Genomic DNA, 15298 nt, shown 5'->3' with positions numbered 1-15298 from the left:
TGAGCTGGCGGCGGAAAGCGGCTCCCTTGTGCGTTACTTTCATTGCGTTTCCCCCTTTTTCGTCGCCCTTCGTCCTGGCCTTCATTCTCCTTGCATGTCGCTCTCAGGAAAAAGCTCCTTTTTGTGGAAAGGAACTTTCTCATCCCAGTCTAGAGTCGCTGTCTTCATGCTGCCGGCAGCCCTGTGCATGTGAGAGTTCCTGCTTGCGAGAAGAAGACACACACTTTTTCGTCGGATTCTTTCATTTTTTCTGTCCTTTCAAGATGTGATGCAAAGTCCTACTTTCGCGACTTCTCTCTCTTGCTCTTTTCCATCGTCAACAATGGAGGCGGCTAACTTTCTTTTTTTTCGCTTCCGCGCCTTCGAGCGACAAGGCGAAAAACTCAGCTTCCCCAGCCTCAAGGCAAAGTGACCTCAGGTCTCTCTCGTCTATACTTTGTTCTCTCTTCGCTTCTCTTCCTTGCTCCTTTCTCTTCCCTCTCCTATTCCTTCTCCCCTTTTTCCATCCCCTCGTTCTGTTCTTCTCTCTTCCTCCGTCTTTTGTGCCTTCCTTCCCTGCTCCTGCCTTCCTCTGGCGCCCAAACTCCTCCCCCATGACGACGGCCAGCGGCTTTGTGCCTGCCCTTGTGGGCGTTCTGGAAGGTCTCGCGGCGGCGCTTCAACACCAGCACCGAAGCCGAGCGGCCTTTCCTTCTCACGCTTCTGCGTCTCTCCTCGAGGTCTCCGCGATGCTGCGGCATCTGCATGCGTTCCTTCTGACCAACATGTTCACTCCTGCGCTCATCGCCGACCCAGTGCACAATCGGAGCGTGAGAAATCCCCACAAAACTGCCCCTCTTGAGCGCCCGCCTCTGTCTAAAAGAGAGGCCAGCCAGCGTTTCTCTCGGCGCCCCCGACTCCCAGCTTCTTTTTTCTTCCACTTGCATGCATAGAGACAGACGTCCTTCCCAGTCAAGGCTGACGCCTGGCCACAGTCCTCGTTCCACGTTCTCCATATGCATGTCTTCTCTCCTCTCCCCACCGTCTTGATTCCGCGCCTCCTCATCCCCGATGCACTCTTTCTCGGACTCATACGCACACATATGCATACATATCCATACAAATATACATATACACACATATATACATATATACATATACATACATATATACATATATACACATATATGCATATGCATACATATATACATATATACATATACATACATATATACACATATATGCATATATACATATACATACATATATACATATATACACATATATGCATATGCATACATATGCATACATATTTACATATATATATATATATATATATATATATATATATATATATGCGTATTTATATGTTTATAACCAGGCATGCACATACATATACATGTACGATAAATAAATAAAGTTTTAGGCGTCTGTATGGGGAGTCGCTGTGGAGGGGAGCTGACTGATGTTTTCCCTCTTTTCCATATCGGTGGCGCAGCGTTTCTGTCGCCGCGCGGGTCCGTGCAGGGGGAGGGGGGAGTCAACCGCAGGCCGGTCGCCTGATCCCCCCCCGTGCGCTTTGGTCTCGCAGCTGGCGCCTTCGCCGCGCCTCGTTTGCGACAGCGCAGGTTCCTGTCTCGTCCCCATTTCTCAGACTTTTGAACGTAGACCACCGGCGCTGTTCTCGCTCTGCCCCCCGTCTGTCTCTGCAGGCCTCTTACCTCCGGTCCTTGATCCACCGCGTACAACTGGATCTCTATGCTCTCTTCGTCAGCAGCGCGGAATTTGCAGACTTGCCGACTCGCCTTCTTGCAGCGATGCTCCTCAAGTCGCTCGCGTCGATTTCTCCGTCTTCGCCGCCTTCACCCTTCGCGGGCGCTCTGACCGACGCGACGCCGGGGACGCGCGGCGCGCCTGCGTCCTTGGTTCTCTCAGCGCTGGGGCCTTCGCCGGTTGCCGCGGCTCCCCGGAAGGCCTCAGAGGCTTCCCCTCCCGCGCTTCGCTTTGTTTCCTTTGACGTCTCCCTCGGGGGCGAGCGCGAGCCTCCGCACACCCTCGACGCGCGCCTCTGCAGCCTGCGGGCCGCCACCGCCGACGGATCGGCTGGAGCCTTGGGCGCCACGGACGCGGTTCCGGCGCCGAGGCCTGGGGGCGCGGGGGGCGCGGCGGCCGCGTTTGGGCATCTCCCTGGTTTTTTCTTCTCGAATTTCGGCGGGAATATGGCCCTGTACAGTCCGCATCACCTGGGTGTGTTTCTCGGTCTCCTTGCCGAGTTGACGCCTCCAGATCTGCTCGCTGCCAACGTGGAGAACTTCGTCGCCTGGATCACCTGGCCACCGCCACACACGCATGCAACGGGAAACCATGTTGGAGTCGCAGGGCGCCAGGGCGTCGCCTCAGGTGGGCGGCCGGGCGGACCGGAGGAAGCAGGGGATGCAAACGCGTTCGCGTCGGCACGAGCGCCACCGAGAGGCACTCTGAGTCGCCGCGGAGAGAGATTTGCAGAGGGGAGGCGAGAAAAAGGCGACGAGAACGAACCGGCGGAGTTGTCGGGGCGAGGCTCAGGAGGCGTAGAGGCGGCAAGCCACCGTGAGGGAGTGTGTGGAGTCTCCCAGTCTCCCCAGACTTCATCGTTTGCGTCGCAGGCTGCCCTGCAGTCGAAGGCCTCTCGGCCGTCCATCTTAACCTCTCTGTTCCCCTCCTCTGCTTCGTCTGTTTCGTCTTCTTCGGCGCGACATCCAAGTCACCGTGTCGGTCCTGAAGGTGACGGCATGCAGGCAACGCCACCGGGTGCGGAGAAGCCGCAGCGCAGCGCCAGTCGGCTGCTCCACTCGCCTGCGGTCGCGCGTCTCTTTGCGCATGCAGAGACGCCCCGAGAGGCCTCGCGGGAGGAGAGCGGCGACGCTCCCCCTGCGCCGCTCTCGACAGGCTTCGTCTTCGCGCCGCCGGTCGGGCATGGAGCTCGCGGTGGTGTCTCCGAACTGTCGCAGTTGCCCCTCGCCCTGAGACAGGCGGCCCTCGGGTGTCTGCTCTCCCTCTTGCAGCGGTGCTTCTGCGAGTCTGGAGACGCGTTCTCCGTCGTGGGAAGGCGGTCGCTCTTTGCCCGGAGCGCATGTTTTGCCGCGTCCAGAGCTTCGAGCCTGGGGTGGGCGGCGGCCGAGGGCGGCGGCGAGGCTTGGCGGGTGGAGGCCGCCAGCTGCGTTGGAGGTGACAGAGTGCCTGTGGAGGACTTCTGGGTGCAGACGTTGTGCCGGGCAGTCCGACGCGTCGAGGCATGGAGCGTGGAGCTTCTCGTGAGTCCCCAGAGCGAAGGCCCGGCCGAAGAGTCGCAGGGAAAGTGGACGCTGCTCCGCAGCTTCTGGCGGGGAGAGAAACGCGGAACAGCCATCCTCGAAGCCGACGGAAAACCTTGTCGGTGAGGCGAACCGGGCGCCAAGCTCCTGCGCGAAGAAAAAAAAAAGACGCGAGACGCGAGTTTCTCGAGTTCCTTGTGCGTCGAGTGTCGACCCTCGCGTCTCCTCAACGCAGATGTACCTGCTCGTCTTCCTAGTCTCTCAGAGGTCCATACTTGTACACATGTCTAGATGAATAAATGGGGATACGCAGACAGAGTTGCATACCTCTAGGTTTGAATATTTCTATATATATGTATATCTATAGATGCAACTCTATCTATATATAGGTGTGATAGAGTATATTACGATGTAGTTCCATAGAATATATATACATATATATATATATACATATATATATATATATACATATATACATACATATATACATATATATATACGTACATATATACATACATATATACATATATATATACGTACATATATACATATATATATATATATATATATATACATATATATATATATATATATATATAGATAGATACATATATGTGAGTAAGCGCATGAAACGACGTGGGGAGGCGTTAGGATTGGAGTCTGCGAAGGGGAGCGGTTCTTCTTCGAGTGAACATGTTGTCTGTTGATGGCCGACGCGGTGTGTCTTCAGCCTTCCTCCATTTTTTCTGTTTCGTCCTGAGGCGATTCCTCAGTCTGCATGTGTCTGCTCCTCCGTTCTTCTTTCCTCCATGTCTTTGCGTTCCCTGCTTGTTTTCTCGCCAGAGAGATGTTCACCTGTCTGTGCGTCGCGGAGGACTTCACGGATGAACATCGTCTCAGCATCCAGTTTTTCTCTGCGATTTACGCGTGGATGGTCACTGTCTATCACAGACAAATCGCGTTTGAGAGGTTCGTCGCTTCAACACTGAGCACTTGTCGCGAGACGCTTGCCTCTGTGAAACGCCTCCGCAGGCCTCGAGCCTTGTCAAAAAAGGACCTCCTTGCTATCGGTCGAAAACCAACCTATCGACGCCAAATCTGTGCATGCGCCCACACGCACACTATATACATATATATATATATATATAAATAGATATATATATATATATATAAATATATAAATATATATAGATATATAGATAGAATCATGGGTGCACACATATCTTCACGTATACAAATAGATCTATGTGAATATCGACTCGCTCTGTATGTATGCATATAGAATGGTACACTCACCTATGCATGCATATGCGTATACATATATGCATGTATATGTATACTCGTATACATGTATATATGTGTATATGTGAACTTGAACGTGGCGACAAGTAGAGACCTGTGTGTGCGCATGCATATGAATGTGAGGGAATCTGCATCGTATGTGACGGTGTGCATACGTTTCTGGAGGCCGTTACGTTGAGAGGTTCCCGGGCTCTGTCGTTTTTTCAGACAGAAGCAAATTGGCGAAGAAGCGGTTTTCAAGCTCATCCACTTCGGCTTCCTTCCGCGTTCGAGCCTTCAACCGTCAGGAGCTTCTTTCTCTTCTTCTTCGCTTGCCCACGAGTCGCGCTCGGCTTCTGCTCTCCTCAAGCGCCGCGTCTGGCAGTCGGCCCCAAACGAAGGAGAAGAAGAAGGAGAAGAAGAAGAAGAAGGAGAAGAAGAAGATGGAGGAGAGGGAGGAGAAGAGGGAGGCGAGGAGGACGAAGCGGAGGGAGCCGCAGAGAAAGAGGAGGAAGAAGAAAAGAGAACCGACGCACAAGCAGAGGAGCGAGGAGGTCTTGATGCGGAAGAGAAAGTAGAAGGGACTGCAGAGCAGAACGACGAGGAGTTTAGACAGGAGGCAAACGAAAAGCGGGAGGAAGCGGGAGTACATGATCTCGTTCAGCGACTTGTGCAGATGACGAGGCGATTCGACGTTGAGAGAAGCATGCTTGCAAGTGTGACTACGCGTGGAGTGGAAGGCGAGGAAGAAAGGGAGGCCGGTGATTCTTCGGAGGCATCTGTCGGCTCTTCATGTGGAGGCCGCGGGTCGGCGAGTTTGCCAGGAAGAGAAGCTTCGAACGCAGAAAGCGACTTCGCATCATCAGATCCACCTGGCCTGCATTCAGATCTCTCCTCACGTCGCCCGTGCTCACGCGCGTCGTCGTCCTCGTCTCGGCATTCAATCTGTCCTCCTCACTCTGCTTCTCCCGCTTCCTCGCCAGATCCACCTGCCCCGCAAACTTCTCCGCGCGTCGCCGCCTCGCCTTCTGCCCGACTGTCTGCGTCGTCTGCTGTGTGCGTGGGCGCTGCAGCGCCTGGCGGAGTGTCTCTTCTCCGGCGTTTGCTTCCTCTCGATCGCCGCTTCCTCGCCGCCGTCGCCGCCCATTGCATCCGGCTGCTCTCTCAGCTGGAGCTGCAGCAGAGTCTCCGTCGCCTGCAGGTGTTGCGCATGCGCGAAAAGAGTGAGAAGCCGTCTTTCGCGGCTTCCCTCCCTCCCTGGGCCTTGCTTTGGAAACGGACCGACAGTCGAAAGGACATTCTCGCTCGCTTCGCTTCTTCTCTGGCCGCCACTTCGGCGCCCTCTTCTTCGGCGAACTTTGCTGCATCGTCGTCTTTGTCTTCTTCTGTGTCTCCTTCGCTCCCCTCGTCTCCTCTCCCCTCCGCGTCTGCGCCTTCCGCGTTGTCTCGGAGCGACGATGAGAGGACAGAAACGCCGTCTGCTTCTCTGTTTGCGAAGACAGCAGCAGCCGCCTTCGCGACCTCGCGGTACAGCCACCGACAGCAGGGCGCAGCGCTGTCTAGAGAAGGCGATGGCGAGAAGAAACACAAAAATCCGTTCGCAGACGGAGGAGTGCAGATCGGCGGCGCAGAAGTCTGGCGACTTGGGCAACGAGCAGGCATCTCCGAGGCTGTCTGGGAGCTGCAGATGGCGGACGCTGTTGGCACCGAAGCCATGAGGATTCTCGACCTTGTCTGTCAAAGCGACTCGCAATACGTTGCGACAGTCTTCCCCACCATCAAGCGTGTACGAGCCAGCCATCCAGCCTTCAGCTCACACAGACACGATTCGAAATCAAACGCGCCGTCCAACAATGTATATTTATATGTATATATATATACATATTGAGACAGCGAGAGCGCTACGTATCGGCGTCTGTGTGTCATGGGCTGACATACATATATATATATATATATATATGTTTACAAATACATGTAGGTGCATAGGTGAATATCTCCCTCTGTTTTGCATGAACATACAATCTTGTTGAGGCGTGGGCATATGCAGGAGTGTCTCAAGTTCGACACACACATATGCACATACATGTGTGTGTATCGACATCTATGTTCCCATGCATATATATATTTGTATACACTTACTGTAGATATATACTACATACTTCTATGTATGTATGTATGTATGTATATAAGTCTATATATGAAGCTCTCCGTGTGTGTGTGTGTCTTTCGACATCTGTGAGTCTCTGAGCTCGCCTGCTTATGTGAGGATTTCTGCTGTGGTCGCTTTTCGAGTTTGTTTCGATTCCTCGATGCGAAGATGCGAGATGCTTTCTTCTCCAGGTGTGCGAGAGGACGCTCGCGGGCGTCGGAGGCCTGCATCTCTTCACCTGCGTCTTCCATTTTTACTTGCACCATCAGCCAAACCAGCTGCTGTCTCTGGACACCTTCGTGCAGCAGTACGTGACTCACCTTGGGCTCCACTACCGCTCGGTCCTCCTCAGCATGAATGCCCTGACTTTCCTCAACAACAACATGCAGGCTCTCGTCGTCAAAACAAGCATCTTCACGAGGTACGGCTTCTCCCTGGCACTCCTGCTGAAGCGGCGGGTCTCCACCTGCCTGTTCGTGGAAGCCTTCGGAAAGACAATTCCCGTGCACAGAAACGCTTATACGTACACAGGCGATCGCGCCTATCTCCACGCGACTGTGTAGGTCTCTTCTTGCATGTACACATGCATATATATATATATATATATATATATATATATATATATGTGCGTGTATGTGTGAATGTAATTGTATTCGACTTTACATATAAATGTGTCGACGTGCATGAACGACTATCGTTTTCAGACAGCATTGTCTAGGAATGGTGTACCCATTAGCATCTCCATTCATATATATTTATATATATATATATATATAAATATGTAGATATTTGTTTTGTGTATACAAATGTGCACATTTGTGCATATAGTCCTCGGTGTTGTGCTGGAGAGATCTTCTTTTTGTGTATGCAGTGGCGTTTCAGAGTCCTTTTGCTGTGGTCGGTTTTTCTCGGCCGTTGCGTTTCCCATTTTTTCTGTTTGTCCTCGTGTCTTTTGCATGCGCTCCACTTCCTGCTTTGCATCTGCACTTGATTCGCCAGTGCCAGCCAACCGATTCTGCGATTTTTCCAGATACTTCCCCGTCATCTTCAAGCTGGTCGCCTACCACCCCCGTGTCTCGGGAAGCCTGCTGCTGCCTCTCCTGCCCGCAATCGTACGCGCGTGCATGCGCGAAAAATTCCGAAAGGGGGACCAGAAGCAGGAAAAGAAGAACGAGCAGCGAAAGGCCTGAAGAGGGAAGAGGAAGAGAAGAGAGAGAGGAAAGGAAGCGAGACGAACGAAGAGAAGGAGAAAGAGAGAAATAGACAGAGAGGAAGGCGAGAGAGCGGAAGACTGGCAGGGAAGGGGAAGACAAGAGAACGAGGGAGGAGGAGAGGCAAAGACACACAAAAGGAGAAACGCCCCGGTCATGGAAGAGAGGACGTAGAGGACGAGAATGAAGAGACAGGAGCGAGTCAAGAGAGTTTGACAAAGGCTCAGTGCAATAAAAGGGTGAAGTCATTGAGGCCGTCTGACAGATGCATATCGTCTATCGACGAATGCATCCGAATGCACCGATTTTTTTCAAATTTTTCATCGCATCTCGTCCCCTCCTCACCTTCGTCTGTGGACCTCGCGTATCTCTCCCGCGGATGCATCGGGCATACAATGCTGAATGCTTCCTTTCTTTTCCTCTCTGTCTCCTCTCGCAATGCGGCGTTGCTTCGTCATTTCCTTCTCTCTTGCTCTCCTCCCGCTCCCCTCGCGTCGCGCTTCTTTCTCTTATCTCTCTGCTCACTCTGTCTGCTGCTGGCCTCGTCTGCTCGCTGGCGTCGGTCTTCTCTGGTGTACGTACACCCCAGGGACGCCGTTTTTTTGCTCTTGGTCGCGTGCGTCTCAGGTGGGTCCCGGGACGCTCATGGAGGTGCTTCACTCTCTTCTGGATCTTCCACTAACGGCATCTTTTCTTGAGCGATTTGACGCAGACGGGGCGTCTGCTGCGGCCTTCTTTGCGCCTTCATTTTTCTCTTCGTCCGGCGAAGTCTGTGCAGGCGCGGCGGCTCTCAGTGTCTCTACAGCCGATGGCGCATGCCCCTTGCTGAGGGCGTTGAAAGCATATCTCCTGCGCAACGAGGCCGGTGCGAACTCAACGAGACAGCGTTTTGGTGTTCGTTCCCCTCTCTATGCGGGTTTACTCTTGCCTCGCCTTTCCGCGATCTCAGCTGGGTCGTTTCTGCTTCTTTGTGTCTCGTTCCTTCGGCTTAATTTCCCTCTCTCTTCTCCTCTCTAGTTGCGTCCTCTTATTCCTGCGGCGCGGTGATCTCCGAGAACTTCCTTTTACCACGTTTCTCTCTCTCTCCCCTTCTCCTTTCTTGCCTCTGTCGCCTTTCTCTCTACTACCAGTGTCGGTCTGCGTTTTCCCCTCTGTTTCTCTTCCCTGTCTGACACGCTGCTTTTTTCTCCTTTTGCTTTCTCAGGAGGCCACAGCGTGATCTGGGAAGCTGAGGACAACGCCGCAGTCCTCGCAAGCATCGACAGTCTCTGGAGGTTCGTCTGTAAAAGGTGCATTTGTTTGTTTTCTCTCCCCTTCCTTTCAATCGTGTCCTATCTTCCTGCCGTCGCTCTCTGTCGGCTCGCGTCTTCTTCTGTCTCTTCGGTTCGCTTCTCTCTCTCTTTGCATCCTCGGCCATCCACCCAAGCGCCGTCTCTTTCCGGTTCGTCGCAGGCGGCTGCCAATCACGTCGCGCCTCTCTGCGGTTTGTAAAGTCGTCCCCGCCGTCCTCCAAGTTTATTTCCGTGTCGTTCTGGAAGACGCGCCGCCATTCTACATCGGTAAATTCGACTTCGTCCAATCTGCGAACTCTCTCTCCTGGCCTGCCTATCGGCTTTCTTCGCCGACTCACTCTCTCCGCGCTGCGTTCTTTCTTTCGATCTTCCGAGCATCGCACATGCATATATACGCCAAGTTGTATGCCCATGCATATGTTGCTACATACAGTTGCTGGCATCAAGCTGCGTACGCTGACCGACATATATATATATATATAGTTATCTATGTATAGTTAAATATGTATATATTCACATACTTATGTTTTTATATATATGTATATATACGCGTGCATACAGTGTCGAGTGTGCATACATCGGTATCGTGTGATGGTGTCTGAAACGTTCGTTCACTTGCTTTTTTCTCTGTGGTTGTCTGCACCCTGGCTTCTCTCGTGTGTTCCTCGTTTCTGTTTAGTTCACTTCGTATGTGGGCTCTGACCCACGGAGTCCCTAAGGGTCCTAGGAAACAGAAGAGTGCGTTCGGTCTCGGGAACACGATTTCCGAAACACCAATAGAGATTGACACGAAGAGGCGATCGCCGAGGCTTGCTTTTTGTGACGCTTTCTTCCGGTCTTTTCTTATTTGCGACCGCTTCCCGTTCTCGGGTGTCTCAGAGAAAGTCCTGCGCGTGCTGCTCGAGCGCTTCCTCATGCTCTGTCCGGTCGCCTTCTACATGGATGCCTTGAATCGACTCTTCTTGTCGATGATTCTAAAAATCTTTCAGCGACACCCCACCTTTGTCGTGAGCCACACCCTCCTCCGCTCTCGCCCATCCCCTCTGCTTGCACTGCGTCCAGTCGCTTGCAACGAAGGGCAGCATCGCGCGATAGCCAAGAGAACGCGAAACGCCGTAGCGAGAAACATCGAAATATGCATACATGTATATATATATATATATATATTCATAAATAAGTGTGTGTAAGTAAACAAAAGAATATGTATGTTTGCATGTTTGCTCATACGTAGGGCAGTGTGTGAATAGAGAGGCATGAGGACTACGAAAACATGAGTTGCGCCTTCGTCTGTTGCTTTCGAGATACGTGTACTGGTCCTGGGGTTGTTTGCCTGGCGCGCATTTTTGCGCCACCACGCAAGCATGTTCAGATCTACAGATTTGTATTTAGATGTATGTGCTCTATCCTTGTGCACTGGGCACCATGTATAGAAGTAAGCATACGCACATCTATGTATGTGTGTATTGGCATCTGTGTATTCGTAGACATATCGGTACATATATGGCTGCGAAGAATGCCTTCATGAATCAAGACGTTAGTCGATGGCATGTCGAGTGTGATTTGTGTGGTTGGGTGTGTCAGATAACCCTGCGAACGCAGATTTTGCATGCGGTGTACAGACACCTGACTGTGCGGGGTGCTCTGTTGAGTCGGCATTTGTGCTGGGTGATGGGCGAGTATTCCTCGCCGCATTTGCTGACGGAGTCCGGCGCGCGGTGGACGGAAGGCACTGCCTCAGAGGAAGGCGAGGAGTCGGCTCTTCCTCTTGCTTCCACTTCGCGTTCGCCAGGATCGGCATGTTCGCCCTCCTCGCTTCGCTCGGCCACTCAGACAGCGGCCGCAGTAAGCGCCTGGGACCGCCGGTGCCTCAGCGAAAACGTCTTTCGCGACGGAGAGAGTAGAGAAACGCCGTTCCTCGGAAAGCACGACTTCTCCCGTACCCCACCTGCCAAAATGTGCCAACGTGCACCAACGGAATGGTCGCGAACGGCAGTGTAAATAAAAACGTACACCATGCATCCATACAAACGTACATACATGCAAATATATAAATATATATATATATATATGTGCGTGTATTTACGCATGTTTGTAGGTTTTCATGTATATATCCATATTTGCATGTGTATCTGTAGATCAGGATTCAATACAAACACACATTTACCTCAGTGTGTCTATACATGCATGTACGGGTACTTGTTTTCGTGTCTGCATACATATAGATGTGTATATGGTACGCATTCACATACACACGTATGCGGGCGTAAATAGATGTAATTGGTCATCTCTGCGTGGCGTATGAAGACGCTTTTCAGTGGTGTTGGAGACTCAGTTCCTTCGACCTCGACCTCTTCACTTCCCTCGCTGCAGATCTTCGCCGGATTCTTTGACGCCCTGGAAAGTCTGGCCTACGAGGCAATTGTCTCCGTCGGTCCCACCGCGAACACCCCTGCTTCGCTGCCTTCCTTGTACTCTTCTGGACGCTCTCCGTTGCGTGCATTCCCCGCCCCACGCGGCTTCCGGGGGCGCGTGTCTCCGGACGAGGCTTGCGCAGCTGTTGGAGCCCAATGCGCCGGTGTGGGGCTGTCTCCGGGCGCAGGAGACACCGCCCTGGCCGCAGGGGACGACGTTTGGGGAGGGGCGAGACCCTCTGGGGCAGCCGGCCCGGGAGAGCGGGCGAGATCCGAAATACGTCTCTTGAGGTCCAGCGACGAGGAAGAGACCGACAGCGAAGGTGCGAGTTCGAAGGCGATGAAAGTGATTTAGAAAAGCGAAATTCAGGCGAAGAGTGGCAAAGCCTATGGTAGACTTTGGAAAAAGTCCATCGTGCGTCCTGTCGCTCGTCGCGTTCTCTAGGAACGTTTCAAACGGCTGTTCGAGCTCCCTAGACATCCTCACGGCCTCTGGATATCTTTGCTCTTCGATTCGCGGGTTTGCATTGTTCGCTCTTCGTGTTGTCTAGGGTCCGGCTTCAGCTGTGCTGGAAAGTGCCTGTCCGTCTCTCTTTGTTTTTTCTCTTTCTTTGCTCACTGTGTCCTGACCACGACAGACTCCTGACTTCGCGCTAGCTCCATTCTGTCGGCGTTCCTGCCTCTGCGCTTCTCTGGAACTTTTAGATTTGTCTGACTTTTCTTCAAGTGACGAAAGTTCCATTAGCGAAGAAGAGCAGGAAGGAGAGGACGACCGGATCCCGTCTGAGGAGCGAGAAGACGAGGCCCACCGCGAGGAACTGAGACGCGTTTTCACGCCCTCCTTCATCTGCGTCTTGATCACTGCCATGACCAAGTTCGCTCTCCGCTATCCTCAGTTCATGCCTCGCGTCGTCCTGTGTTTTTCCAAGGTAAGACGAAAAAGAATCGAGTAAAAGAAGAGGAGACGAAAGCACAACACCCCAGAGAAACCAAAAGGGAGAACAACGGAGCAAAAGAGGCACACAGAGGACGCCGATGACGAACGTGGATTCGAAAAGGGCAGTCTCAGTATATAGATTTATATAGCTATGTGTATATCGAGCTCAGGTCGGAGTAGGTCCGATTGTGTCTTACGGAATGGCTCACTTCTTTTGCACCGTGTCACCGTTCCCCCCGGGTCCCGAACCCAGGGAAGAGTGTCTGGGGTGTCGCATCTGAGTTTTGCACTCTGAAGGCTTCCCCTCGTGTACTGCGCCCATGGCTTCCACTTGTTTCCTTTCAGCTGACTAGCTGCTTCTCAACTGCGGAGTACGCCAGTGTCCGTGCGCGGGTGGAGGCATGTCTCCACATGACTTCCAATTCCTCTGCATGCGCGTCAATTCTCCAAGCCCGCGTGCCTGCTGTCTCTCTGCACGCTGGCCTTCTCGATTCCACGGGCGCAGACCGACGCGCCGCTGCGCTCGAGTAAGGTGTAGCCATTTTCCACTCTGTGTCGGTGGGACAGTGTGGAAGGCACTCTTCGTTCGATGTCGACAGTGCAACATGGCGATGACGTAGGAATACGAACGCGAGGTGACGAGGCCCGGGCCTCAGCTGTTCTTACGGGGAGCCTTCTTCCCTTTCTTGCTGAAGGAAATGCAGTACACACAGTCTTCTACAGTGGCCAGGTGGCGTCGAGGGAGAGAAATGGGAGCACATGCAAGCATTTAGGGGGATCGATACTGGCGGATGGTGGGATGTAAGGTGTGCGCCGCAGATAAACGCTACAAACCAACGACATTTTTGGTAGTCTTTGCCTTCTGAAGACTGCCTGTGGAAGCGGGTGGACTAAGACTGGGACGGGCGGCAAGTGTCTCCGGAAGCGCTTTGCCGCGTGGATACGTTTAGGTTTCTTACCACCTCGGTCGCTGCTCCTGGCGCACTCGTGCGTGCCGCTGTGCATTTCCGCAGCTTCAACGCGGTGCAAATCCCGCATCTGCAGTGTCTCAGTCACTACTGTCACACGCCGTACAACTTTGTGCCAGGTACGTCGAGGTGCCTTTGTCGAGCGCGGCGGATTGCTTCAGGGCGGGAGGAAGCGCGTGGAATGCGACTTGAGCGTCTCTAGAGTGTGTCACGTTTCAAAGACGTCTCTCAGGAGAGCTGATCCGTTGTCGCGTATCGAGAGATTCGTGTCTTGGTGTGCCCGAGCGTCGGAGGCATCTGCAGTCAGATCGCGCGGTTCTTACTCCGATTTCGTGTGACCCGGCTGCGTATGGTCTAAGCACCTTTCAGAAGCGTTCTTGCCTTTTCGTGGGCAACACGAGTCGCTATCTGTGTGTACAAGACGCTTGGCAAACTCCACCTTAGCGCGTGTACCTGCATGTCGTGTGCCAAGCTCAAGCGCGCGTGTGAAGCCCTGTCTTGAAGTTCCAGCCTTCGTCTCGATGGGCATTCGGTTGTGCCAGAGCAGCGGTGAACACCTGGGCAGAACTTCGTTGCGCTGGTTTGTGAGTGTGACTTCCATTGCTGTCGAAATCGGTTGAGCAGTTCGTGCGGAGAGTTCGTTTCTCGGTGTCATCCAACAAAGCCAAAAGGTGTTGTTCTGTATATCTTCTGTTTCTGTGTGCCCGGACTGACTCACCGTGTTCAGGGCCGCGACTGCATTTATTTGAGCTGCCGAGTTACTCCGTTCCACACCACGCTGGCGGAGCAGGCGTGCAAGCATTTCTCGCACGGCGTTTGTTCACCGGCCCTTCGCACACTGCTCGTCAGAGCCTCCCAGGCAGCTTTCCGCAGTGGCGGGACCCGCGCTCCGGCAAAGACTGCTTTTCTATGCCGTACCAGGGTAGCCACGACAGTTTGCCTAGTCCACGGGAGCAAAGCAGAGACGCCGCGAGTCTGAGCGACCAGGAGTCCAGTATCGTGCTCACTGACACGGGGTCGCACGCTCGCAGGCGTGCGACTTGGAGGCTCCGTAACTCGCGTCCAGACGAGCATGAGGGCGAAGATCTCGGCGAAACGTCTGCGTGCTTTAACGAAGATGCTGATTCCTGGCCCGTCCCGGACAGCCGAACCCTCGAGGCAGATGCCGCAAACGACGAGGACCTACCAGGCTGCCTCTTTTCACAGCCGCCTGTGACTCAGGTGCTGCTCAGACGGCAAATACGGGAGCTCGGATACGCCATGAATTGACAGAGTTTTTTCGATTAGGTGGAGTTTCCCCGGTGAATTTCTCTGTTCGCTTCCGATGTTCTCGTCCAGACCGCACCGGTCGCATTGTCTGCGTGGTTTTCTTCGGTGACCCTCAGTCCACTGTTGAACCAAAGGGTCCATACTGGTTGGTAATGAAGCACTAAACTGACACGGGAAGCACATGTTCTGAAGAGATACACGTTTCGCTGATCATGCGTTCATTCGTGGAATAAAGCTCCACCGATTCAGTGGCACGCAAGAAGTCGTGGCTACGACGATGGTCCCCGCCATCAAACCTAGCGACTACTGAAGTCAGCTCGACGGTGCCTGAGTAAGTCCTAGCTTTGTTTAAACGCCAGCAGGCGCTGACGCACACACATTTGTCACTAGTAGTTTCCATTGAAACTGGCTCTTCGATTTGGGACAAGCTCAAGTCGCCTCAGATTCTCCGCGGTGGTTGGCAAAAAGTGCGCGCCTGAGCGCGGGCGGCAGGAGCAAAAGAAACGCA

At 53.1% G+C, this 15298-nt stretch overlaps 1 protein-coding gene across 1 annotated transcript; it reads left to right on the top strand.

The window, feature by feature from the left end:
* The first annotated feature begins 87 nt into the window (after nt 1-87).
* On the top strand, nt 88-14966 carry TGME49_248150 (hypothetical protein). The gene is made up of 16 exons (XM_002367121.2): nt 88-809; nt 1692-3394; nt 4116-4241; nt 4782-6339; nt 6894-7123; nt 7733-7814; nt 8541-8778; nt 9118-9187; nt 9366-9472; nt 10085-10212; nt 10787-11047; nt 11576-11939; nt 12322-12545; nt 12899-13080; nt 13567-13640; nt 14249-14966. The coding sequence occupies exons 1-16, from the start codon at nt 594-596 to the stop codon at nt 14788-14790; spliced, it is 6105 nt and encodes a 2034-aa protein (XP_002367162.1). The 5' UTR covers nt 88-593; the 3' UTR covers nt 14791-14966.
* Nucleotides 14967-15298: the final 332 nt, after the last annotated feature.

Source organism: Toxoplasma gondii, chromosome XII (genome assembly GCF_000006565.2).
Source record: "Toxoplasma gondii ME49 chromosome XII, whole genome shotgun sequence".
In the NCBI taxonomy this organism is placed as follows: Eukaryota; Apicomplexa; class Conoidasida; order Eucoccidiorida; family Sarcocystidae; genus Toxoplasma; species Toxoplasma gondii.
This window is presented reverse-complemented; position numbering and strand designations above follow the sequence as displayed.

Bases quoted from the DNA above. Each gene is read 5' to 3' on its own strand.
- TGME49_248150 (XM_002367121.2), top strand. From the start codon at position 594: ATGACGACGGCCAGCGGCTTTGTGCCTGCCCTTGTGGGCGTTCTGGAA. The intron at 7,815-8,540 runs GTACGCGCGTGC...CGTGCGTCTCAG, and splicing joins TGCCTCTCCTGCCCGCAATC to GTGGGTCCCGGGACGCTCAT. The intron at 11,940-12,321 runs GTGCGAGTTCGA...TGGAACTTTTAG, and splicing joins GGAAGAGACCGACAGCGAAG to ATTTGTCTGACTTTTCTTCA.